The following is a 25,464-nucleotide window of genomic DNA, read 5'->3' on the forward strand; positions in this document are numbered from 1 at the left end:
CTGTTCATTGTGAGTTTGAGAGGAGGTGGTGAAGAAGGAATTAATTTGTAGGTTTGTGTAAAATGATTGAGCTGTAGAAATTTAGATTTTTCTTTTTTTTTAATAAGTATTGCTAGCTAGGAGCCAAGCATGGGAGCATCAGACTTACAGTAAATAAAATGAAGAAAGCAGCCTGAGTCAGGCTTATTTGGTCTAGACAGTACTTTTCATGCCAAACATTGCTGGTCTCATTTCTGCTTGCCAGTTACTCTGATACATCGCATTCCTGGTCTGCTTTTATCAAGCAAGAGAGCTTTCTTTTACATGATAGTTAGCTGCAAATGTTTGTTCTCCCTCTGCAGTGCTGTTGTAGCCTTATTAGTATTTATCATACTGTTTATTTGTTGAAAATGACGTTTGTCTGCCTAGCGTACACTTCAGCAATGGAAAGTTTTTGTCAAGTTTATAAAGCTAATGTCTGTTTTGACCATCTGATTACAGACTACCAGATAAATTACTGACATAAGACTACACAAGATTTTTGCATTGGCTTTTTCATGCAAAATTTAAAGATTGGAATGAACTATTCCATGTTTTTAACTAGTGTTACAGGGAGATTAGTAGTACCTGAACATTTTGTATTGCAACGATGCCCAGGGGTTCCACTGACTTGTGCAGTCTTCAAATGTGCAGTAAGCAACATGCTGAAGTTGAGAAGCAATAAATTACCTTCAGTTGTGATGATGGTTGTTATTAATAGATAAGAACTATTTATCTACTAACATTAAGTATAGTGCCTATGAGTTGTTGAGTATACCTTTCATTTCTTTGTTTTAAAACATAAAAACCTGGTTTAGAGTGTCTGTGACCTACTTCGAGTATCTTCTTGTGGGCTATGGTAGAAAAATAGCACCAGCTAGTTTTTTCCTAGTGGCTTTAAACCTTGAGTAGTGTTGTGAAGAAATCTGTCTATCCTGCTACTTATTTTTTAATTTGGATATTCCAGCACTGTGAATAGATTAAAACACTCCATCCAGTACCTGGCATTGCTGCCCCAGTCTATTCTGAACAGAGATTAAACTGCCTGAGCCATTTCCCTTGGGACAGCTAAATGAATCTGAGCAGAAGAGTAGGCCTGGCTTTTGCTTTGTGCCAGGGGCCCCTGCTGCAGGTGATGTGACCATGGATACAGCGCCTGGGCCCCCATGCAAAGACAGGACCAGCGTGAGGTGCTCAGGCAGAGCTCCAGAACTTGGCAGAGGCCACCCTACAGGAAAGAGAAGAAGTAGTACTCCCCGGCTGGTAGGAGAGTTGTTTAGCAAGCTGGCATCAATAGTCATAGCAACAACCACTGCTTTTTAGAGGACTGGGAATACATTGTGGTAGAGTTGTTAAGATAATTTTCAAAGGCTCAACAAGGACAGGCGTGATGCTTGTTACCAAACTAGGCCTGAAATGCTTCGCTGTGACATTTTACATTCCTATTAATTGTTTTCAGTGCTGACATATTATTTGCCTTCTCTCTGAGGCTCAGGCTCTCTGTGTTCTGAGGTCAATTAGAAGGGATTGTTCAACACACGGGGGGGAAGGGAAAAACCCTCACTGTGTTGCTGAGCCCACTAGAAATCATATCTTCTTACTTAGAATTCCTTCAGAGGATCCTCTGTGCTTGTCTAGGAGAAAAAACTCGGGTCCTTTGCTAGCGTCTATACCCAAGCCGTTGATAGTAAAGCTAAGTGATTGGTCTCGTATAGTTCCTATGATGTAGTTAGAGTAGTATCCTTGGTTCTAGTGGAAGATGCAGCATCTCAGTTAGCTATGCAATATTCTTTTGACTATGAACTAACATCTTTAAGAAATAGATCATGTTGAGAAGAATTTGATATTCAAAAGAACAGTCAGATCAGAGGGATCTCGTGATTCTTTGATGTTTGACCACATCAGCTCCTACTGGAACTGCACTTCTGTTGAGCAAGAGCAATCAAGTTGGATGGCTGGCGAAAACCTGCTGCCAGTTAACTCACATTGACGCTAGCAGTGGACATCCAATACTGGGCAACTTTTGACGTTTGGAGTACTTTTGTGTGTACCTGTACTCAAGATCTTTGGTAGTTATACACCAAGATCATCAAAACTGAGTGCCAGTATGCAAGAAAAGGGTCCAGACAAGTCTTAATTTTGGTTTCGTGAAACTATGGTAAGCATACACCTTGAGACAAGAATAGGGGATTTACTATACTTTGAAATCAAGATTAACAACTCGCACATCAGGTGAAGGTGTTTCCTTTTAAAGAACTGGAGTTTCTAGAGTAAAGATTACAGAATCGCGGAACGGTGGAGTTGGATGATCTCCAGAGTTCCCTTCCAGTCCAACCCCCCTGCTGAAGGAGGGTCACCTAGAACAGGCTGCACAGGACCTTGTCCAGGTGGGTCTTGAATATCTCCAGAGAAGGAGACTCCACAGCCTCTCTGGGCAGCCTGTTCCAGTGCTCTGTCACCCTCAGAGTGAAGAAGTTCTTCTTCATGTTCAGACGGAACTTCCTATGCTTCAGTTTGTGCCTGCTGCCCCTTGTCCTGTCGCTGGACACCACTGAAAAGAGTCTGACCCCATCCTCTTGACACCCACCCTTTAGATATTTAGAACCATTTATAAGGTCCCCTCTCAGCCTTCTCTTCTTCAGGCTAAACAAGCCCAGCTCCTTCAGCCTCTCCTCATAGGAGAGATGCTCCAGTCCCCTCATCATCTTCATATCCCGCCCTCTGGACTCTCTCCAGTAGCTCCTCATCTTTCTTGAAGTGGGGAGCCCAGAACTGGACACAGCACTCCAGATGGGGCCTCGCTAGGGCAGAGTAGAGGGGGAAGAGAACCTCCCTGGACCTGCTGGCCACACTCTTCTTAATGCACCCCAGGATGCCATTGGCCTTGGCAACCAGGGCATACTATGGTCAGCTTGTGTCCACCAGCACTCCCAGGTCCCTCTCTGCAGAGCTGCTTTCCAGCAGGTCAGCCCAAGCCTGTACTGTTGCACGGGGTTATGCCTCCCCGGGTGCAGGACCATATACTTGCTCTTCACGATGTTCCTCTGCGCCCAACTCTCCAGCCTGTCCAGGTCTTGCTGAATGGCAGCTCATCCTTCTGGTGCATCAGCCCCTCCTCCCAGTGTTTCGCTGTCAGCAAACTTGCAGAGAGTACACTCTGTCCCTTCATCCAAGTCACCGATGAATAAATTGAACAAGACTGGGCCAAGTAGTGACCCCTGGGGAACACCACTAGCTACAGGCCTCCATCTAGACTCTACACTGCTGATGACAGCCCTCTGAGCTCTGTCATTCAGCCAGTTCTCAAGTCACCTCATTGTCCACTTGCGAGCACACAGTTTCTGAACTTCCTTATGAGGGTGTTATGGGAGATGACTTCAGCAAGGCTTCTGCCACTAAGGTAGACAACTGCTCTCCCTTTGTCTCTCCATCTAGTCATGCCATTGTAGAAAGCTATCAGATTGGTCAGGCATGATTTCCCCTTGTTGAGTCCAGGTTGACTACTCCTGATAATCTTCTTTTCCTCCACTTGCTTAGAGATGACATCCAGAAGGAGCTGTTCCTTCACCTTTCCAGGGAAGGAGGTGAGGCTAAGCAGCCTGTGGTTTCCTGGGTCCTCCTTCTTGCCCTTTTAGAAGATTGGAGTGACATTGGCTTTGCTCCAGTCCTCAGGCACTTCTCCTGCTCTCTGGGACCTTTCAAAGATGATGGAGAGTGGCTCAAAGACATCTGCCAGCTCCCTCAGCACTCATGGGTGCATCCCATTGGGGCCCATGGATTTGTGGGTGTCCAGTTTGCTTAAATGATATCTCACCCAATCCCCCTCAACCAAGGAAAGGTCTTCCTTTTTACAGGCTTTTTCCCTTACATCCAGGGGCTTGGATTCCTGAGGGCCAGCCTTAGCAGTAAAGACTAAAGCAAAGGCGGCATTCAGTAACTCTGCCTTCTCTGTATCCCCTGTCATTAGGGTACCCAGCTCATTCAGCAGCGGGCCCACCGATTACGGCTTTCCTGTGTACTACTGGGTAAACCACTCTCTTGCAAAACAAACTTTACTTTTATACTCCCTTAACAATAATTACTAAACACAAGCTAAATTAAGGAAGAAAGTTACAATACCTTGGAAGGAAGGAAGAGGCAACTTTTATAAATTCTAGTGGTACAACTTTCAGCCTGCAGCATGGCATTCCTGTCTGTGGTGTGGAGTGTCGTTGGGTTTCTTAGTGATTTTTAAAATTTTATTTTCATTTCAAGTGTTCTGATGGACTCTATTGTAGGTTGAGAGCATTGGGCTACAGTGTGGCTGGATATGTGGCAATATAAAAGGTAATGCTTTACAACATGTTATAGCCTTAACAGAAAGTAGACAGGCACTTCAATGGCAGCATCTGTATCCGGTCAAAGAAGATAACACCGTTAAACTTAAGTATATTTAACTTCTAATAGGCTGCTGTAGTATCAACTTCTGTAGTATTTTGACCTTTGTTGTGGTGGCCTGCTTATTCATCACATGAGAAGAATTCGGTTTAGACCCTCCTGTGTCCAGGTACAGAAATGGATGTCCTTATACATAGGCATCAAACGAGATCTGTAGAGAAAACAGGTTTTGCAGGAAGGATTTCAGTGACTCTTCAATATGTAAGCAGTACTGGAGGCAGTGACTTCAGTTTTATAGCTGGCTGAGCTCTTCCTGGTGATACTTCTTATCAGACTGTGTTGAATTCTGAGCCTGACCTCCAATGTTCCTGAAGCCTCTTTTTGATCTGCTGGTAGGAAACCTAAAGACAACATGGGAAGTACAGTATTCTCTCTTCATCTGGGGAAAGGACTTTTACTGAGTATAATGAGACTGTGTAAGCACTGTATTAGAAAAGAATATCTTGGAGATGGTCTGAGGAGTTATGTTCTCTTGTATGTAAGAGTCATAGAATGTGTCTGTTAATGAATGCACTTTTTTCAAACTGTTCCAAGTTAACAAGAGCATCTCTGTAGGACAAAACCCTATTGTCTGTTCTAACCACAAATCCATTGGCTACAGCAGTTACTAAGCATCCTCGAATAACGTGACTAAGGAATAGGGCATTGCTTTGGAGACAGGAGTTGGCTCAGGCTCCCCACGTGTTGGAAAACAATACAATAATCGTCCAACTTCTCACTGAGATGAAACTCTTCAGTTCCACCACTGTGGGGAAGTGCTGCTCAGCCATCCTCTGTGATACAGGGCCCATGTCTTACTCTCAGAGGGCAGTTATTTACCCTGCAGAGCTGTGGCTTTTTGAGGGATGGTTGTACAAATCCCATAACCTTCCCATTTTCCCATTTTTGCAGACCAAATTTATTACAGACCCTTAGTTGAGATGAAAGTGAGGGGAGGCTTACAGCATGCCACTCTTTATGCCTCCATTTGGGCAAAGGACAATGTAGTCCTAGTAGCCACTGTTACTAGATTAGTAATTGATACTACTCTCTGAGGAACGTGTGTCTACAGCGAGATCTATGCTAGTTACAACTTCTTGAAGACTTGGTATTAGTAGATTTGTTACTTGAAGGTGTGCTGTTACTTGCTAGACAGTGGAACTCTGCAGTCCAGGGCCCCAGAGCAGCTTCCAGTTTCACTGCATGTGGCCAAGAGCTGCACAATTTGCTCCCTTGCTTGTTTATAGCCGGGTAACACTGTGGAAGAGTGAAGGCCAATTTGTTCATAAAGAAATGGTTCCTACTGCTGATGGTGGCTAAATAAGCATGTTTTTTGAGAGGGGGAGGAGGGAATTTCTGTTGAAAGTTGGCAAGGTCTTGTGCAGTGAGAAACTGAGGTCTTAGGGAGGAGTCTAACAATGCAAGTAAGGAACTGGGATTGGCAGTGAGAGAATAAGCGAGCCTGAAGGAATCCTCTTATTTAAGAGCAAGGGGAAATAGTTTTGCTGTCAGTGGAAGCCATGGGGTTACGGGACACTTCAGAGATGTTCAATAGTGCAGGCAAAGAGAAAGTGGATGGGGAAAGTAACGTGGATTTGGGAAAAAGAGACAGACCTTCTGAATAGATGGGAGAGAGGCTGCAAAAAGGAGTGTTCTGCTCTATGGCTAGAGGGGTACGGTGGGGAAGGGAAGAGCGTTTCTGAGAGCACAGGGACAAAGTCAGTTGGGTTTAGGTTTTACTTAACATACCTGGTGTGAAGTGACAGTTGTGAGAAATGGAGAGAGGTTTGGGTGCACCACTGCTTCTCTGACCAGTCTGGAAAACTCTGCATGCTAACAAAGCTGAGCTCCAGCTCATGATTTTGAGGAAGACTTTTTCCCATTCCTATGTTTTCTGAGCTGCCCATGATACTTCTCTTGCTATGTTGAAAGGAAAGTGATATAATCGCTGTAGTCTTTATTTGTTATGTGTTTGAGCTGACAAGACAATGAGAATGCTAAATGCATGGAAAATCAGGTGCTTAACTGGAAGCTAGTAAGTTTCCCAAACTGTATTTTGACAACTCAGAGTACAGATGAATTTGTCTTTAATTATTCACCGATAGTTTCTATTTTATTAATTTTTACATAATTCTGTCTCTTCTTTTTTTTTTTTCTACAACAGGATGATACCCCTTTCATCTCAGACACTGCTGATGAATCTTCATCATGGACAAACACAGGAATATGTGATCAAACCCAAGTATTATCCAGTAAAAAAAGTGATTTCAGGAGAACAGTCCACTGAGGGTTCGTTACCGCTGAGACTGGGACAGGACCAACTTGCATCACCTTTCCAATGTGAGTACAACTGCAAAAAGCATAGTCCTTTCTTGCCCACCACCTCCACCCCCCTTTTTTTTTTTTTTTTAAGATCTTGAAAATTTCTTCTGTTCACCTGAATTACAGTAACACTTCCAGACAGGAAAAGCTTAAAATAATAAAAAATTAGATAATTCGTAGATTAGCAAGTGCTCCAACATTCTGCATCCTGTTGAGAGGCAAAACAGATTTGCTGGATGAAGGAAAAAAATTGAACCTGATTCACTGCTGGAATCTCATAATGCTATTTCTAGATGATAGCTTTTCCTTTAGATAAAAGGTGCTTTGTGAACATTTTCTAGAGTAGGCATAACCTTGAGTGTAGTCAGCACAAGATGACAGTTCCCTTTACTGCAGTATGATGGATACCCTTCTTGGAAAGCTGGAGTCTGGGATAGTGGTCTCATTGGTGACTGTGTTTCTCTGTATTTAATTTATTATGTGTTTATGAACTTCTGCACGGTATGGAGGCTACATGAGAGTTTCTGCTTCATATTCATAAAAAGGGATTTTGTAGGTGCCAAGCTTGTGGCCTTGGCTCATGCCCCATTGTGTGGGGAGCTTGACGACAAGTTTTGGCTTAAAAGATGAAGAGCTTGATGAATTATGGATTAGGTATTACAGAGTGTCTGCTGGATTGATTTGCAGAAAAGTTCCTGCAGTTAAATAATGGACTGATTAACATGGAGATATAAGTTACTTGTATTCTCCTGACAGACTTTCTCTGCCATAGTGCATGTTCTGCTGAGGATTTAGGAAAGAGCCTTTCTCTCTGTAAATATGAGTATCTTTGCATTTCTGCATTGCACACCTTTATGGTGTGTCCATTTATACTTAAATGCAACCTCCTGCTTCCTTTTCCTCAAGTTTAAGTTCATTGATGGTTAGTTAGAATCTTGGCCCTATTGGGAAGAACAGTGGGCAGCCAGAGGTCTTTTGATTAACATTTTCAGAGTGGTGAAGTATACTGCTTGTGAAGCACTACATTCCTTTCTAAGAAGCTTCATCAGGATTGGATTGTGTCCCTCTCTTCTGACTCTTGCTAACCAAGGATGTAATGTTCTCAGTATTGGGAGTGACTCTTGCTAGTTGAATTCTGGCCAAAAAAATCTTTACTTTTGCCCCCTTCTTTCAGGCAGTTTGAGTCAATTACATTAGGTACATTCAGTGTTGCTTGCAAGTACCAAGCTGCCACTAAACAAATGGGTTGTGTGAAATCTTTTTCTTCTATCATAGTATAACTAGATAACTCCATGCAGCTCTAAGACAAAGGAGCCAGGGCTTCTAGTTCATTCCAGCTCCTCTGTTAATTACAGTACTTCGAGGGATGTGACTTGGAGAAGGGAAGCCAGGAGCTGAAGATGTAGAGTATTGTTACAAAATCCTGAGAAGGCCCTCAGTGAGCTGCACATTAGTAAAACATTCTACTTACATTGGAAAGCCAGTGATTCCTAAAAAGCCCAAAGGACAGATAGTTAAAACAGTTTTTGTGGCCTGTGACTTCAGTGTCGCCTCAAAGGTAAAATGCAGACTAAGTCTGAGGCTATTTGTAGGGTGTTGAAATTTCTGATACTGGGCTTCCGAGCAGCCTGTAAGATCACTTTGCCTATTTTATCTCCACTTCTACATTTGTGAGCTGGGAGTCAGTGATTGCAACTTCTGATGAAGCAGTTTAGATATCTGCTAGCATGGAGTGCAGTTTGAGCTTTGTGTTATTAGAGATTAAGACTGTATATAGCTAGCCTGAGCAAGAGACCTAGAACATGACCAACTATGTCTATTTAGGGTGGCTTCTGGTTTGTAGGGTGCTGGAATGGACTCCAAGGATAGAGGACTACTTGTTTCCATAAAAGTTGAGTGTTAAACTTCAACTGTCAGTATTTTATTGTTAGGGATGTTTGAATTAATTACAGTGAGGTAAGATTAGGATGAGAAATTTCATGTCAGGTGTTCTTTGACAACCACCAATATGCAGTTCCTAGCCCTGTCTTAAACTGAGGAATGAGCTCCTGTGAATTATGTCATGTTTATGGCAGGGTTGACATTCATCGTCTAGTTATTATGAGTAAGTTTATGAGAATGTCTGATGATCTCACGGTATTTTGTCACTGCTGTTAAATGTATAATCTTGTTTCATGGCAGAGCCTCTTTATTTCACTGAGCAAAGGAATTGGTAATGGCAATGTGGAGATACTTGAAAAGGAAGGGTGGAAAAATGTAATAAGCAAAAGCCAGATAGTACTGAATACTTCAAGACTTTTTTTTTTTTCCTTGTCATTAAATAGTTTTTTTCAGACAAGAGAAGAAATAGTAGCCAGATAATACTTGGTGGCATTGCCCAAGAGTCATAGTTATCAAGCAACATGAGGTGCAAAGCAGTCTTTTTTTTTTTTTCCTGAGCATTTCTATGCATTTTATTTTAAAGTATTAACACTTTGACAGAGATTGGCATCTATGAAAGATGTATGCCATAGAGTAAATCTATTTTTCCAGCTGTAGCTGCAATTGGTACTAATTTTTATGGACTTCTACAGATGATTTAATTCTGTGACATCAAATGGATAGATCTTAAACTGGAACCAGTGTCAGTCCTGAGATGCCTTTAGAGACACGTCTGTCCTGGCAGAGGCAAATGAGATGTTGGCTAACAGTGCTTTGCGAAGAAAACTGGCAACCCTGAGTAGGTGGTTCTGCCCATCTTCTGATTCATAAACATAGCTGTGTTTGAATGTCCAACGATAGCGTTGCCAGATCAGCTTTTGGAGATACTAGGGAAAGAATGTTAAAGATTTGTCACACTAAGCATTTTTCAATTAAAATTCATTTTAAGTTCCTCCTGGAACATTTAGTCTGGTGGTGTATTTATGAGCAGTTTCATTTCTCTGATAGCTTTCAGAGTATGTAGTATAGTAGTCTTATTAAAGACAGCAAAGTAGTGTATTCTTTTTTGCTTTTTAAACTGAATTTTACTGTAAAGTTACGTATCGTATCAACAGAGCTTGAAAATTCAGTAAGCCATTGGGGTTACAGTAATAGCATTTAAAGTCACATTGGGATGTGAAATGTAGTTACCTGCCAGTAGCCATTTCTGCTGTCAAGCATTTTGATCTTTTGTGCTGTGGGCTATAAGCCTTCTCATAAAACTAGCTAGTGTAATTAGTCATAAAGCTCGCATCTTTAGTGCTGACTTCGTACTTTTCATTCATTATGCCTAATGGGGGAGGCTGCTACAATTATTCATAATGATTTTTAAAAAATCCTGTTTTTTAAAAACAAAATAAACCAAAAACCCACCATGGAAATAATTTTAAAGATCTTGAATTAAACATTTTCTGAGTTCAATGACTCGTCCAAATTTTCAGAACGATCCCAGTTTTACTCCGTAATTAATTCTGTTGCCTTTTGCCTAGTATTGTAATACAGTTTTATTTATATGGCTGTCTATTGCTTTTTTCAAAGGGCTTATACCACATTCAGTACTGAAAGAGAGCAGGATCTGTAAATATGGCACTGTATAATTTTAAAGTACTTTTCCTGCTTCGGCAGGGGGGTTGGACTAGATGACCCACAGAGGTCCCTTCCAACCCCTACTATTCTGTGATTCTGTGATTCTTACTGACGAAGCCCTGCATGTGCATGTTTACAGGTTACTTGTTCAGTCACAGGTGGAGAAATTCATGTGGTCTTCCAACTTAAGAATTAATAATGGGCCAACCAAAGAGGCTTGTTAATTCAGTCTAGATGCTAATCTGAACTTTGGTTGAACCTACTTGCTCAAGTGATCTACCCAGCAATTTCCAGGAGAAGAGGCTTTTTCTGATGTAGAGCTGGGCTAACAAAAATGTAAGCTAACCTGTAACTGAGAAGGTTATGGAGAAAAATTTTCCCTGTGGGCACGAGCAGAGGAGCAAACAGGCACCTGAACAGTGTCTCTTTATTAGGGCAGTTCCTTGTCTCGTCCTGTGTTGCCCAGTCACAAGCAGGTCCCACAGCAAATGGGGGTGCTGAGGGGGGTCCTTCCTCCTGGTCAATGTGCTCCTGATTTTTTAAACTTCTCTGGAGATATTCAAGACCCGCCTGGACAAGATCCTGTGCAGCCTACTGTAGGTGACCCTGCTTCGGCAGGGGGGTTGGACTAGATGACCCACAGAGGTCCCTTCCAACCCCTACTATTCTGTGATTCTGTGATTCTGTGATTCTTTAGACCTGAATTGCTATTCTGTTTACATGCTTCTGAATCATCTGTTTTTAAAGTTATTACACTGTAAAGCATCTTTCTGATTCTGTTTAATCAGTATGCTGGTATATTTAAGCTACTGTAAATTAATCTCAGATATCTTTGTGCAGAATTAGCAAAAGCTTAAGGGTAAGGGTTTGGAAATTCAGAGCCTTCTCAAGCAAATGAAAATAGGTCATGTTGGATAGGCTAACAGCTGCAGAAAAAGTATATTTATGGTTTAGCCCCAGTAGGAAGACAGAATATATAGTGATGAAAAGAAGCTTGCAGTGGAATCGATATGATCAGCAAAGAAAAGCTGAGAAGGATGAGATCATGTGGATCTCAACAATTGTAACATAAATATCAAAAATGCTTTCACACATAGGTGAGGCCAGCCGAATAGCCTGTCTTATATAAGCTCACAGTGAGCCCCGAGTAATTCTCAAGGGAATTTGACCTGTGATCTGCCTGAATATTTGAAACCTCAGGGTTAAAAATCCTCCAAGAGTCTAACAGTAGCAACAGCATCAGCACAGAAATTTCAACTGTAAAATTACATTGTAAAACAGTAGGAAGACGATACTTTCAGTAATTTAGGTGCATCTACCTCAGACATGTTCCACTACTCCTTTAAAGGCACTGTTAGTCAGTGTGAGCTGAGCATGGATCCTTGAAATATCAGTGCTGATCTCCCTGGCTTTATAAATGTAATGCTGAAGAAAAGCATTTAAAGGAATCCTGTGCTGTTTCTATTGGTCTAAATGTTGTAAGTATATGGTAATAAGTGAGTTCTAAACTGAACATGTGCTTTCTGGAATTCCTTTCAACACAGTTATTGGGAGAACTGTTTATTACAGCAGTAGGAGGTTAGGAAGTGTTCACTTTCACTCTGTCTGCTTCTGGTGTTATGTATTTAAATGCATTTTCTAAAGAATTATTTGCCTTATTTTCCAGCCTGAGACAGCTGAGGGCTAGTTTTTGGTGGTGCTGGACACTTTTCCCATTGAGCTTCAAAAAAAGTGACATTTCTGCTTCTGTAATTAGTTGTCTGGTGTTGTTGGAGTTTGTGTTGCCTGCATGCATAGGACACATTTGCACACCCTTCACCGGGCTACAGTTCCTCATGTCTATAATGATGATGCCACCACTTCACTGTCCTAGAGACATGTTGTGAAAATGTATTAATTAGCAGCTGAGCTGACCAGAAATCACATTAAAAGTAAAAGAAAAACTCGAGAGTAGGTATGGACTACTTTACCCACAGCTGGAGTGGCATTGTGTGAAGTAAATAAAGCATGTGTTTGTATAACAAAGTTACCTAAGGATAAATATATGTTTAAGAAGCAAAATGAGTCTAATCTGTTTATTCAGGAAGACAGTATGAAATGTATGTGATTTTTGCAACTGAAGTGTTAAGTTTATACAATTAAATAAATTTTGCATTGCAAAATGCAATTTTAAATTGCATATGAAGTTTATACAATTAAATAGTATGGAAGACTTTTGTTTCTGTCTTTTAGGTAGATGGGGGTTTTTCAGCCTTCACCAACATTCCTTATAAAATGCATTAAGGAGACTTGTCTCCTGTTTTACGCAGAAAATGAAAACATGTCTTGAATTTAAGCAGTACAGGTTACATAGTGGTTAGTGAATACAGGCTTGCAGCACCTTAGTTGTGTGTGTGGCTTGAAGTTGGACAAGTATGCATGTATGGGCATTAGACTTAATAGAATCTGCACATGATTGTGTGGGCAGCACTTATCCTTGTGTAAAGATGAAGCTGAAACAATGATATGGAAGTCATGTAACTCTTCTGACTATTGATACATTGTCTTATATTTTGCAACATAATTTTACATACATTTATATATATGAAATAAGATGAATGCTGAGGAAATGTCCCACCACTGAGAGATGTGATGTGCAGAGTACTCTGTTACAATTTTGGCATAACAATAGCTTTCCTACTATTGGAAGCATAATACACTGATAACTTAGAGAAGCTGTTTTTTTTTAAGCTCATACATAATTTACACGCGCTTGTTTCACTGATGACTTCATAAGTTGATTTAAGCAAAAACAGGTGTTGCTTTAAAATTCCAATTTAAACTATTTTTGTGAAATTGCACCATTCTGACTTCACGACGTGACACTTACATCATAATAATAGTATTTCCCCATCAGTAAGTATGGGTAAACAGCTGTAAAATACATAAATGTTTTACTGTTTAAAAAAAATGCACACAGATGCGACAAGTGTTCCATGTAAATGCATCTGTGTGATTTGACATTCTGCCACAATTCAGTGTCTGTTAACTTAAAGGGAAAAGCTCCCTCAGGTCTTCAGTATGGATCAGATGTTCTTTCCACCCTTCTTGGTATTGGTTTGTGGAACTACTTGGCATAAACAGCAAAATAATTCTCTCATTGGCTTGTCTTAACTAGAGCATCGCATTGTGTTTCTTGTGGCTTCTGCCTACATACATATGTATGGATGTTAGAGATGAACACTAGTAACTTTTCTAAATAGAAGGTTTGGGAAATTTGGAGGTTAGGGAGGGATGTTAAGGCTATACTCTGATTAAACAAGGTATAGCCAGCAGAATGAGATGAGTAAAAAGAATGAACAGTCAGAAGATGAACAAGCAGGAATAACTGAAAACATCACAATACAGTCTGTTTGGAGGGAATGTTGAGTCAAATTCATTTCAGTCACTCATAGGAACTGGCATTCATGTCATGCTCCTGAGGTTGTATGTAATCAAACAAAAAATAAGGGAATGGGGTTAAGTGTGTAAATGTCAAGGACTTTTTTTGTTTTGTTTTTTCAAATGCAAAATACTTGTATATGTGTTCAAAGCCTTGTGTTCCCCTTCAAGAGGTGCGGGGGATTTTTCAGGGAGGTTTTAAAAAGTTTAAGAAAAAATTTTGGGGCAGTCAGCATGAGGGTCAAACAACACTGTGGCTTTTTTGATTACAAAACCCAAACAATTTTTCTTTTCCTTGCTTCCATTTAAGAGCATTACCCATACTGCTATTGAAAGGCATGACAGTTTGTAACAGTCATTTAAAGTTTGCATTTAATTCCAGTGGGACTTGGAAACAAGAGGCTAAACTCCAAATGTAAATCAAGTGACTTAACCAGATTCGTGCTAATGCGCTTAACTCTATCAAATCAAGCAGCACATTTACTTGCTTTTGCTTTAAAAAATAGATTGACAAATTCTGAAAAAAAATAACAAATGAACATAGTTTATTTAGCAATTATAAAAGACTATGAGTTCTTTGAAATCCTTGGAGACAGAATGACTCTGTATAAATACAAACTCTTCTCTCAATATACTATAGCTGCAGACATTTTAACAATACCCTCTCTAAGCTGTCTTTGTGATTGTTTGTGTACCCATAAAGGCTTCAGAACTGAGGAGGCCGGTAAGTCAGCATTCACAAAAAAGTACTGTATTTTTCTCTTTGGAAGTTGAAAAGATTTTATGCCCTGAGCTCACCAATAATTGAATGTCTGTGTGACAAGCAAAGGCTGCTGGTGCTTTTATAGGAACTAGTTTAAATGTTACATTCGCCCAAAAATGAATGATCATCTCTCTATGTTTTGAAATATGGAGGCCAAGACTGATGAACAGCAGTGTGAGGAAAAATGTTGGAAAAACAGATTGGTGATCTGGCAAACAGAATTAAAATCAGTTCAAAATGTGTTATAGCTAGGGGAAAACACAGACTGAGACAAATGCATCTCAACTGCTGTGATGAAAGAGAATTGGCTCTAAAACCAAATATTTCTCAAGATTAAAAAGACAAGAGGCTTTCCAGAAAATTCTGTAGGGGAAAACCTCTATGACGTGTTTGAAAAATAGTAATTTAGCTGGATATAGAAACTGGTTGAAGCCACACAATTAAACATTAAAAGTCCCTTAGCCAGGCTAACTGCAGAGTTGCTGTGATATAAGTCTTAGATACCAAGAATTGGTTCTGACTGTTGCAAGTAACTAAGTCTGCTTTTACTCATAGGAGATGTGAAAGTGCTCTTCTCTGTCAGTGCTGTCGCGCATGCCAGAAGGAACGGACAAATGTTGACAAAAAAAGTACTGTAAGAAGAAAGTCCTTTCATAGCCAGTGAAACTGAGATTTCAGAATCAGTGACATCCTTATTTCTCTTGTCATTTTTCCCCCTTGAGAAAATTAAAGGAAAAAATATCTTGGCTTCATGCAGAGCTGGGAGATTATTTTTAATGGTGATTCAGCATGCAGAGAGGGCTACGTTCATTTATAACTTAATTCCGTGATGTTCTGAACTTTGTCACTGTTTACAGTTTGTTGACTTCCTTAGTGCTTTTCAGTTGCTTCCTTTCAGGAAAGGGAATGTTAAGTGAATATACTTAGTAAGGTAGTACTCATTTGATTTTTTTATTCCCTATTTTTCCTGGAAATGGTAATAAACACTTTTAGAGTGTTACACCTAAGACTTTGTTTCTCATTTAAAGGAGTCACATACCCTGCCTGGGAGGGGGAAACTGTGTCTATATCAAGAATTTATTTTCTAAAGAATCACAGAATGGTAGGGGTTGGAAGGGACCTCTGTGGTTCATCTAGTCCAACCCCCCTGCTGAAGCAGGGTCACCCAGAGCAGGTTGCACAGGACCTTGTCCATGCGAGTGTTGAATATCTCCAGAGAAGGAGACTCCACAACCTCCCTGGGCAGCCTGTTCCAGTGCTCCGTCACCCTCAGAGGGAAGAAATTCTTCCTCATGTACAGACGGAACTTCCTGTGCTTCAGTTTGTGCCCGTTGCCCCTTGTCCTGTCGCTGGGCACCACTGAAAAGAGTCTGGCCCCATCCTCCTGACACCCACCCTTCAGATATTTATAGGCATTTATAAGGTCCCCTCGCAGCCTTCTCTTCTTCAGGCTGAACAAGCCCAGTTCCCTCAGCCTCTCCTCATAGGAGAGATGTTCCAGTCCCCTCATCATCTTCGTAGCCCTCCGCTGGACTCTCTCCAGTAGCTCCTCATCTTTCTTGAAGTGGGGAGCCCAGAACTGGACACAGTACTCCAGATGGGGCCTCACTAGGGCAGAGTAGAGGGGGAGGAGAACCTCCCTGGACCTGCTGGCCACGCTCTTCTTAGGGATACCCTTGGCCTTCTTGGCAGCCAGGGCACACTGCTGGCTCATGGTCAACCTGTCATCCACCAGGACACCCAGGTCTCTCTCCACAGAGCTGCTCTCCAGCAGGTCCACCCCAAGCCTGTACTGTTGCATGGGGTTGTTCCTCCCCAGGTGTAGGACCCTGCGTTTGCCTTTGTTGAACCTCATCAGGTTCCTCTCTGCCCTACTTTCCAGCCTGTCCAGGTCACGCTGAATGGCAGCACAGCCTTCTGGTGTATCCACCACTCCTCCCTGTTTGGTGTCATCCGCAAACTTGCTGAGGGTACATTCTAACTCTTCATCCAGGTCATTGATGAAGAAATTAAACAAGACTGGGCCAAGTACTGACCTCTGAGAGACACCACTTCCAAATTAAAACTTGTAATACTGTCATAGGGCACGGTAAAGTCTGTTCTTTTTATTGTGAAAGGATCCTAGATAATTATCTTGGGCAAAATGCATAATTTCAGATGGGTGAGATCAGGTGGAATTGACTCTCACTCCCAGTGTGTAAAGGCCTGAGTCAGACCTTCTTGAAAAGAGTCCTGTTGATAAAGTGGACAGTAGCTGGTAATACTAAAGTGTCAATGACACTAGTAATGCGTTCATCTGTGCCCACCTGCTCTCCTACATGGCTGCAAGTCTGTGTGTAAAGATGCCGACTTCACTATCTGAGCATGCAGTTCCTACAGTGGTACCTGCAGTATCTCTGTCAGTGGAAGATTCCTTGTGGTGGGCTGCAAGGGCATTGCTGCTTCATTACAGCTGAGATGAGCGTTGTGTTAGGATGGCTTTCTGTCCTAGGTGTAAAGACAATTGTCTATGTCTAAACGTGGCTTTTTGGCTTTTGGTTTCCTTATGCTTCAAGTGAAAGCATTTTGGGTCCAGATATGCTTTAGGTTCCCAAGAATCTGGGTAACTTGAATGTGAGTTAAAAAAGGCTTGTGGACCTGAATTCTGTGCTGGGTTGCTTACAGCTGGAGTTGTCTCCAGTCTCAAACCTGAAGCATGGATGTGAACTTTGAAGCATGAGACTCTTCAAGCTCTTGAAGTTCTGTTTCAGGAGAAGTGCTTTGCTCTGAAGAAGACAGGCCATTTGGGTGCTAAAATCTTGCTTAATTCCCACCCTGACCTGCAGCTGAAGCACTTGCCTGTCTTCTGAACTTCAGAAGCGCAGTCAGCTAAGCCTTGTTCAACTGTCCTGCATCAACGATTCGAACTAAGCAGTCTGATGTCCTCAGCATTTCCTGTTTAATGGGTTGGGCACATTCCTGTTCAGTGTGCTAGTTAGGCTGCTTGCTTCATGTAATTAACTTGTCTCATCCCTTGTACAAGAGACCTCTAACTGATTAGTGGTATAACTCAAGTCTAAAATTTAAGATTTTTAGCATTGTATCCATTTGTGGATCCAGTCTACATGTAATACCTTTAAAACAAAGAACCGAAAACCAGATTAAAAGAACCAATAAATTTAATTGAACAGTGGAGGCCATTTTGTCAGACGTCTCAGACCACATTGCAGTCTATATTAATTTATTTGGGTTGGTATATTTTTCTGGACCATCCTAAACTATGTAAAAGGAAAGGTTAGTTATATTTTTCACTACCAACTATTGATTACAGTTTTTAAAATTGCTTTAAGCGTGGAAATGGCTGTAGTTCAAGATAGGATGTTTGTTTCCTGAGGATTGCATATAGAGAATCTTTTTTAGTGGTAAAAAAGGAAGACGAAAGATGATTCATAAAGCCTGCTGACAGAGATCCCAGATTTCAAATCTGAGTGATTTGCATGTTATGACTTGCACAGGACACAAATGATTGTAATTATTGTTAATTCCTCTGACTTGCTTTAAAAAAATTGTCAGTAAGAGAATTTATCAGCTAAGGGCTCCTGGGGGGCATGTAAATACAATTATCAATGTCTTTCCAAACTATCTCCACACTTGTGCCTGCATGTGGTCCTGTGATACTTGAGTGACAGCCATCCATATAAAAGAAAACACAACAACCCTGTGTTGCAGACAGCAGAGAGTTTGTCAGAATCTACCAAAATTAATGAAGACATCTACTAGAATGGGGCAAGTTTTGCTGCAGTAAATTGCTTCAAAAAATACACTGTTTACCTTTGTCTGTATCTTAAACTGAGATTAAGAGAACTGAAGATTGGGTTACTTGCCTCTACTAGAAGAGATAAAAAACTTTGCTGTATTTTAGAGGGTTTTTTTCGGAGGGTGGGAGGTGGTGATGATGAAAACAACAGAAGTCTCTCTTCTCTTTGCTATGAGCAAGGAAGAGATTGTACCCCTGTGATAATCAGGAAGGAGAAAGGCTTTTCCAGGTATCTTCTTGCTTAGCTTAGAAGCATCGACTCTTCTCGATGCTTTCTTTGCCTTTCTGTCAAGGATAGAATCATAGAATCATGGAAAGACCTCTAAGATCATCAAGTCCAACCATCATCCAAATACCACCATGCCTGCTAAACCATGTCCTGAAGTGCTACATCTACACATTTTTTTAACACCTCCAGGGACGGTGACTCCACCACTTCCCTGGGCAGCCTGTTCCAATGCTTGACCCACTCTTTCAGTAACGAAATTTTTCACAATATCCAATCTAAACCCCCCCGATGCAACTTGAGGCCATTTCGTCTTGTCCTGTTGCTACTTACTTGGGAGAAGAGACCAACACCCAGCTCACTACAACCTCCTTTCAGGTAGTTGTAAATAGCAATAAGGTCTCCCCTCAGCCTCCTCTTCTCCAGACTGAACAACCCTAGTTCCCTCAGCCCTTCCTCACAAGACTTGTTCTCCAGATCCTTCACCAGCTTCGTTGCCCTTGTTCGAACACACTCCAGCATCTCAGTGTCCTTCTTGTAGCGGGGGGCCCAAAACTGAACACAGTACTCCAGGTGTGACCGCACCAGTGCTGAGTACAGGGGCATGATCACCTCCCTACTCCTGCTGGCCGCACTGTTCCTGATACAAGCCAGGATGCCCTTGACCTTCTTGGCCACCTGGGCACACTGCTGGCTCATGTTCAGCCAGCTGTTGACCAGCACCCCCAGGTCCTTTTCTGCTGGGCAGATTTGCAGCCACTCTTCCCCAAGTCTGTAGCGCTGCATGGGCTTGTTGTGACCAAAGTGCAGCACCTGGCACTTGGATACTGAAGAAGCAAGCAGTGCTTAAAAAGAGAATAAAGAAACAAGAATGCAATAGAAGCAAGAAGACTGAGAGCTCATTTCAGAGTGAAAGGAGAAGATTGTGGTAGAAGCATCTAAACAAGACAGGAGGAGGAAATGTTGATGTGAAGATGTAGTGACATGGCTAGAGTCAGAAATAAGTGTGTGTATATAGAAGTGTGTATAACAGTAATGACGGCAAGAAGAATGGCAACAAAAAGAAGCTGTGGAGATTGGTGTTCAGTTACTCTCATAATCAGTAGCTGGATGGTGTTTTTCTCTCTGAATAGCCCCTTTGGTTTGCATGATGCAGAACTGGGTACTTGAAAGACCAAATATCAAAGGTTAAGCTGCGTTAGCTAATGAAATACCTGTCAGATCATACAAATGCACCAAAAATAAGGAGCTGCATAAATAACAAAAAGTAGAAGGAATGCTGGAGTTTAATGACATGTCAGTAATGTGTAGCTATAGCTGTCTAGACATGGCAAAGAAAGTACAGCTTGACATACTGCCATCTTGTTCAAAATGTTTGACTGGGTGTTTGCACACATACGGCTCACCTCATGCAGAACTGTGGACAGTACTTTAAAGCATCGGAGAAGGCATTGGATCTTGGATGAAATAAAGGTGGGCCATCTTAATTTCATTGCCATGTCTAATTTCTCTCAGTACTTGTGGAAAGAGAGCCAGGTGTGAGGTATGTAAGTGTACTGCAACAAAGTTCCTGGAGAGAGCAAAGGTGCACTGCCCTACCTGAAGGTAGGCTTTGTATATTGAAACCAAAAATGAAATTATCCAGAAGCTGTGCCTTGTGTTTTTGAATCCGTGTAGTTTTCAGACTTATGTTTGGGCTTGTGACTATTACAGAAAGAATAAAGCTCACATTCTGCCTGGTTCTCAGATGGCTGAGGTTAGAGCACAGGAAATTTGAATGAGGTTTTACTGCTGTGCTCGGAGCAGAATAAGGGCCGACTTCAGTCCTTCTAAGGTAGCGTAAGGAATCTTGCACATTTGCTCTACTAGGATGACATATCAACAGATTGGAAAGGGATCTGGGTGATTTATGCTCCTTTGGCCTGGCGTGTAGACTGCTTCTGAGTATGAAGCATCAGTAGTGCACTGTTGGGGGAGAAAAATAAGTTCTACCAACAGAAGCGTTTCCAGTCAACTGTATTAAGTAATCCTGCTGCTCTCCCCGATGCTGATCAGAACTCAGCTGCAGTACTGTCTGGTGTTAGATAGCTGATTTGAAGAAAGATGAGGGCCAAGTGAGTGGTATCAAAAGCAAAACAAGAAAGAATGGAGGTCTCCAGAATATGGCCTGTTAGACTGAAAAAGTTTAGGTGGTTTTGGTCTGGAGAAAATGAGACTGAGGGAGATTCACAGTAGCAGTCTTCAAGTCTGTTAGAAATCGATCCACAGACGAGTAAGGTTTTGTCAGAGTTTGCTGTAGGTAAGACAGGGTAATCATATGCTTGAATTGCAACAGGGGAAATGTGGGTTAGGTATTAGGGATATCTTTATAATGAGGCTGAAGACTGGAATACATTCTTTAGGAAGGCTGTGGAATCTGCATAATAGCAGGGTTTTGAGAACAGGCTGCACAAACCTTTTGTGTAATTCTTCTGTTTCATCTTCTGTTGGGATAAAGAAGAGAGGGGGGATTAGGTGATCTCTGAGAGTCTCTTTCAGTCGTCTCTATGCCTAGCAAGGGCTGTATTCCTCTCAATGTGTAATCTGACATTTAGGGAAGATCTGCCCCTGGTCTGTGTGTGAATCTAGTGTGGTTTTCTCTCTCTCGTTTTTTTTGTTTTGATTTTTTTTCCTTAGCTCTTAGCGGTAGTTAATCTTCCAGGCTCTGATATACCGTAGATGTACGATAGCCAAGTTCCAACTTGTTCTAATCTTCAGGAACTAGGGGTTTTTTATTTGTTTGTTTTAGATTGATGACTAAGTGATGATAAGGTAGAACTTCCTCATATATTGTCAAAAATGTAAAAAGGTCATTCGACAATAGTTCTAAAAGCTTAACTATTTTACTTATGTTCTGATTTTTATACAATGTCAGCTTTCCTTTTGGCTGAAAAAGCATATCTAGTAGTAAGGACTAAACCAGGTGGACTGGTGAAATAACTGGGAGACACCTGTTTTAGGAAATAAGTAATTTCCTTCTGCTGATTTCCTTTTTTTTCTGTCAGCATTTAATTAAGAAAAGAGAGAGAGTTAGTCATCTGAAAATTTTAAATGTTGAATATATTTGCTGTTTAAAAGCTTATTGACTTTGATAGGAGAAGATAGATTTTCATTCCAAAGTTCTTGTCATGCATCGTGGTTATTATCTGAAAACATGAATTTGCTTGAGGTTAACCCCATCAGAAAATCTCTGTCTTTGTGAAGAGAATGTAATTCTTTAAAGATAGAATCTTCAGGTCTTATGGGATTCTGTGTAGCTAACGTATACAAAAACATAGTGGGTTCAGTGCAGAAGGGTGGCGTGAAAACAGATGGTGTATCGTTCTTGGAGGTAGTAGTGGGAAGCCTACAGTTTGCTTAGTTCGGTTTCCTCAAGAGATTTACTCCAGGGTATTTGTCATAACTGAAGCTATTTAAAAAACAAAGAAACAAACACCACAGAACTTTCTATAAGTCAAGTCAGAAGGAAATTTTGTGCAAGGCTTATGGGAGAGGTATGTGTAAGCTCTATCAGACAAGTCCACAATATAGGTCACTTCTTGTGATTTTGGTTATGAATCCTTTTGATAAGATTACCATGAAGGACAGAAACATTGTACACACAATAACATAAGATATTTTTCAACATAATAAAATATTTTCTTCTCTTTGCCCCATTTGACCTCTGAGACCGTACAGTGTAGTCATCTTTTTAGCTGGATACCAGTTCTGCTTTCACTAGTGGTGCGAGCCCATTGTCTTCCCACAAAACAGGGACATGCCGCAAATCTTCTGAGATCCACTACAGCTATTGAATACTGTCTAGTTAAATCTCTGCAGAATTCTGGAGCTGTGAGGGCAGCCTTAAAACCAAGAAAAAAAAAAAAGTGTTTATAGAAATTCTTCTAGAAAGAAATGAAAGCTGAGTAGCATTACGGACAAAGGAACCCAGGAGGCTGAGGAGGAATCCTTCCCTTTACACAGCTCTGCCTGGACATGGCTGTGCGAACCGTTATGACCACTTGGACCTAAAATCTGCTACCTGCCTTGTCTTAACTCATTCACCTTTTCTGCTAATGCAGGAAAAAAAGAGTTTGTCATGACGGACAGTGAGGGCAGAAGGGATTCTGTGAAGAAATCGTTTTGCTTATATTTTCCATTTCTCCTGAGGTTGTTGTTAGATCATAAATTTATCACAGCAGGAGCTTGCTGTGTTCATAATATTGTATCATAGTGACTTAGAGATGGAAAGAAAATCATATACATGCGGTGCCAATTTTCAACTAAAATCTCATCACTTTACCCAGGCATCTTTCTTTTTGAATCTGGCTCAAGAGAGTTTCACAGATTTTGGAAACTATGGGTACATTCTTCCACTGATCTCCTTTGACAAATGTATCTTAAGAGTTCTGAGGTATAAGTGGCCCTGGACTAGGAGACAGGATGATGGCGCAGTTGGCTGAGCCTCTCCGTTGTTAATCTGCTGCCTAGCTCAGGGATGAAGCTTTAGCCAGTATTACTAATCCTGATTGTCTTATCTTTATTAAAAAAAACAATCTGAGTTTCTCTCTAGTTTTGCCATTTTTTTAAGTGGCTTTGCTATTTATTTGGTGTTTGTAGCTTCTGCTTTTGTTGTCCTTCATTACACTCATTTGTTTGTCTGGTCTCCCATTTGTATTTCTTCAGTCTGTTGTTATACTTAAGAGCAGAGTGAGGTGTTTCATTTCCACATGTTTAAAATTGGTTTTGAAGAGTTTATGATACATTTCTGTCTATATGTATAAAAAATGATGTTTCCAAGTATGTTGCAGTGCTGTAGCACCATAATTTTTTTCCAGAAATGAATCTGTGATCATATAAATTGCAGGTCTTGTCATGTCTATGTCATAGTGGCATCATCAGTTAAGCTTCTGGAGTTTAAAGAGGAAAATAATCAGTATGCTACCTATAAAATTCACTGTCCTCCTTTAATATGAACTAGCCCAAAACTGAAAGGTCAAGGCTATAGGAGTAATAGGCTTTTTCTTGTTTGAAACTGTGGATTTCAACATTAATACTACCAAACCAGCTAAGAGATATTGAAGGATATAGCTTCTCATTTAGAATTAAATCATCCCCTCTTTCGACAAGGGGGAGGGAGGAGGAATACAGATGAGAAGAAAGGGAGAAGGTTCAAGGAAATCCAAGAGTCTAACCTTGCAGAGTTTCTGCCAAAACCTTCCTTTCAGGAGAAATGTTTGTGGTCTGTTTTTGATTTAAATCTGCATGCTTTATTGCTCACTGCTAAGGTCCCTGAACCTTAGGATGTGCGAGGATAGTACTGTCTACTTAGGTATGGCTACAGAGAAGGATGATGATAGTATCTCTGCTTTGAATCACCTTCTCGTGCATTGGCCTGCTTTAAGCTCAGAGGCCATCGTTAGCTGTGTATCCTTTCTAAATATCTCCAGAAGAATTGAGGGAGTTAAAAGCTGTCACCTGCTAGTCAAGGAGAAGAAAATAATAGTTTCATTATAGTTTTCACAAATCTGAGAAAGATGGAGATAAGAGTTCCCATGTCAGAAGAACACGAAGCCGTCTTATTTCTGGCTCTTTGCAACTAGTAAAACAGGAATATCAGTGAGAATTAAATTTGCTTTATAGGAAAAAGTAATGTTGAATAAAGATTGGAATATTTGTAGGGGCTGGGGCTTATATCACATTGTTTTTCACGCTACTTACCTCCCTGAAAAACTGCATTTAAATATAGTTTCATGCATACTGTTTACCTCTGTAGATACTGGCCTGTGTTTTTGAAGGTACGGTTCAACTGCTGTTCCTGTGTTGTTACTCCCAAACTTGCATGCTAACATTTTCTCACCCAAAAGGTATGAGGCAAATTTACAATTTCCATTCAGTCTTATATTATGGTGTCTCTTCTACCATAAAAATTATGCTACAGAATTTTTCTGATAAAATCTGAACTAGGTGATAAAAATTATTTTAAAAATATGATTTTTGTTATAAACGTTGTGCCCAAATTTTGCTGCAGCTCAGGACTCAACAACATACTGCAAAATACTATGAAGGAAAATTAAATCATGGTTTACTTCCACCTATACTGGCAAAGCCAAATTTTTTTTTTTAGCTAAGCTGGAAAACTTGTGTGGGTCCCCCAATACTAGTTTTTACAGTGTAGGCAGGACTGACTTTTGTGACTCAACTAACCATGTTTTTTTAATTAGATCACATCCTAAAGGAAAAATGTTATTAAAACATCTGAAAACATAAAATATAAAATGGATTGGGCTTTTCTAGGAAAAGATACATATATAACTATGCAAATGAAATACAAAGATGGCAGCATTACTTGTGAAGCTCTGTTTGACAAAAGGAAAGCTTAGAAATTCTGGCCTCAGCAGTTCACAAGCCAATTGCATCTGTTTATTGGGAAAAGTGTGTTAAGAATTTTTGTAAGAAAAGCTTGGCATCCAAGGATCCAGGGTTGTTTCTAAATTGACTAAAATGACAATACTAGCCTTTAATTGACATATGAATTGTCTGTGTCTGTCTGGGCTGTGCTTTTTCTAACTATTGTTTAGGGAGAATAAGGTAGGAGCATCTGTACTACAGCTGCTGTTCAAATAGAGCAATGCCTTTACTGTAGACAAAACAGTTGGCACAGTTGTTTTAATTTATTTGTTTATGAAGAGCCAAAATAGGAAGCCTTTATATTCTTTTGAAGTGGGAAGATTTTCTTCATTTTCTTGAGATTTTAAAAAAATGTTTGTCCAGAGGGTATTTCATAAACTAGGTTAGACAACTATCCAGCAACTTCTTTATTTTTATGACATGAGGACGAAGGTGATTATTCTCTTTCTGTGAGTCATTTCTTGGGAGTGTTAGATTTGATATGAAAGTGTTTATTAACAGTTTCCACAAAGACGTGATATATTCACA

At 40.6% G+C, this 25,464-nt stretch overlaps 1 protein-coding gene across 6 annotated transcripts in view; it reads left to right on the forward strand.

Moving 5' to 3' along the window:
- LTBP1 (latent transforming growth factor beta binding protein 1) overlaps positions 1-25,464 on the forward strand; it is a 211,786-nt gene that overhangs the window by 46,365 nt on the left and 139,957 nt on the right. For all 6 annotated transcript variants that reach the window (XM_075412728.1, XM_075412731.1, XM_075412729.1 and 3 more), the window contains one exon: positions 6,599-6,774. In XM_075412728.1, the coding sequence (XP_075268843.1) occupies positions 6,599-6,774 (176 nt within the window). The remainder of the gene's footprint in view (positions 1-6,598; positions 6,775-25,464) is intronic.

Source organism: Opisthocomus hoazin, chromosome 2, assembly GCF_030867145.1.
Source record: "Opisthocomus hoazin isolate bOpiHoa1 chromosome 2, bOpiHoa1.hap1, whole genome shotgun sequence".
Classification (NCBI taxonomy): domain Eukaryota; kingdom Metazoa; phylum Chordata; class Aves; order Opisthocomiformes; family Opisthocomidae; genus Opisthocomus; species Opisthocomus hoazin.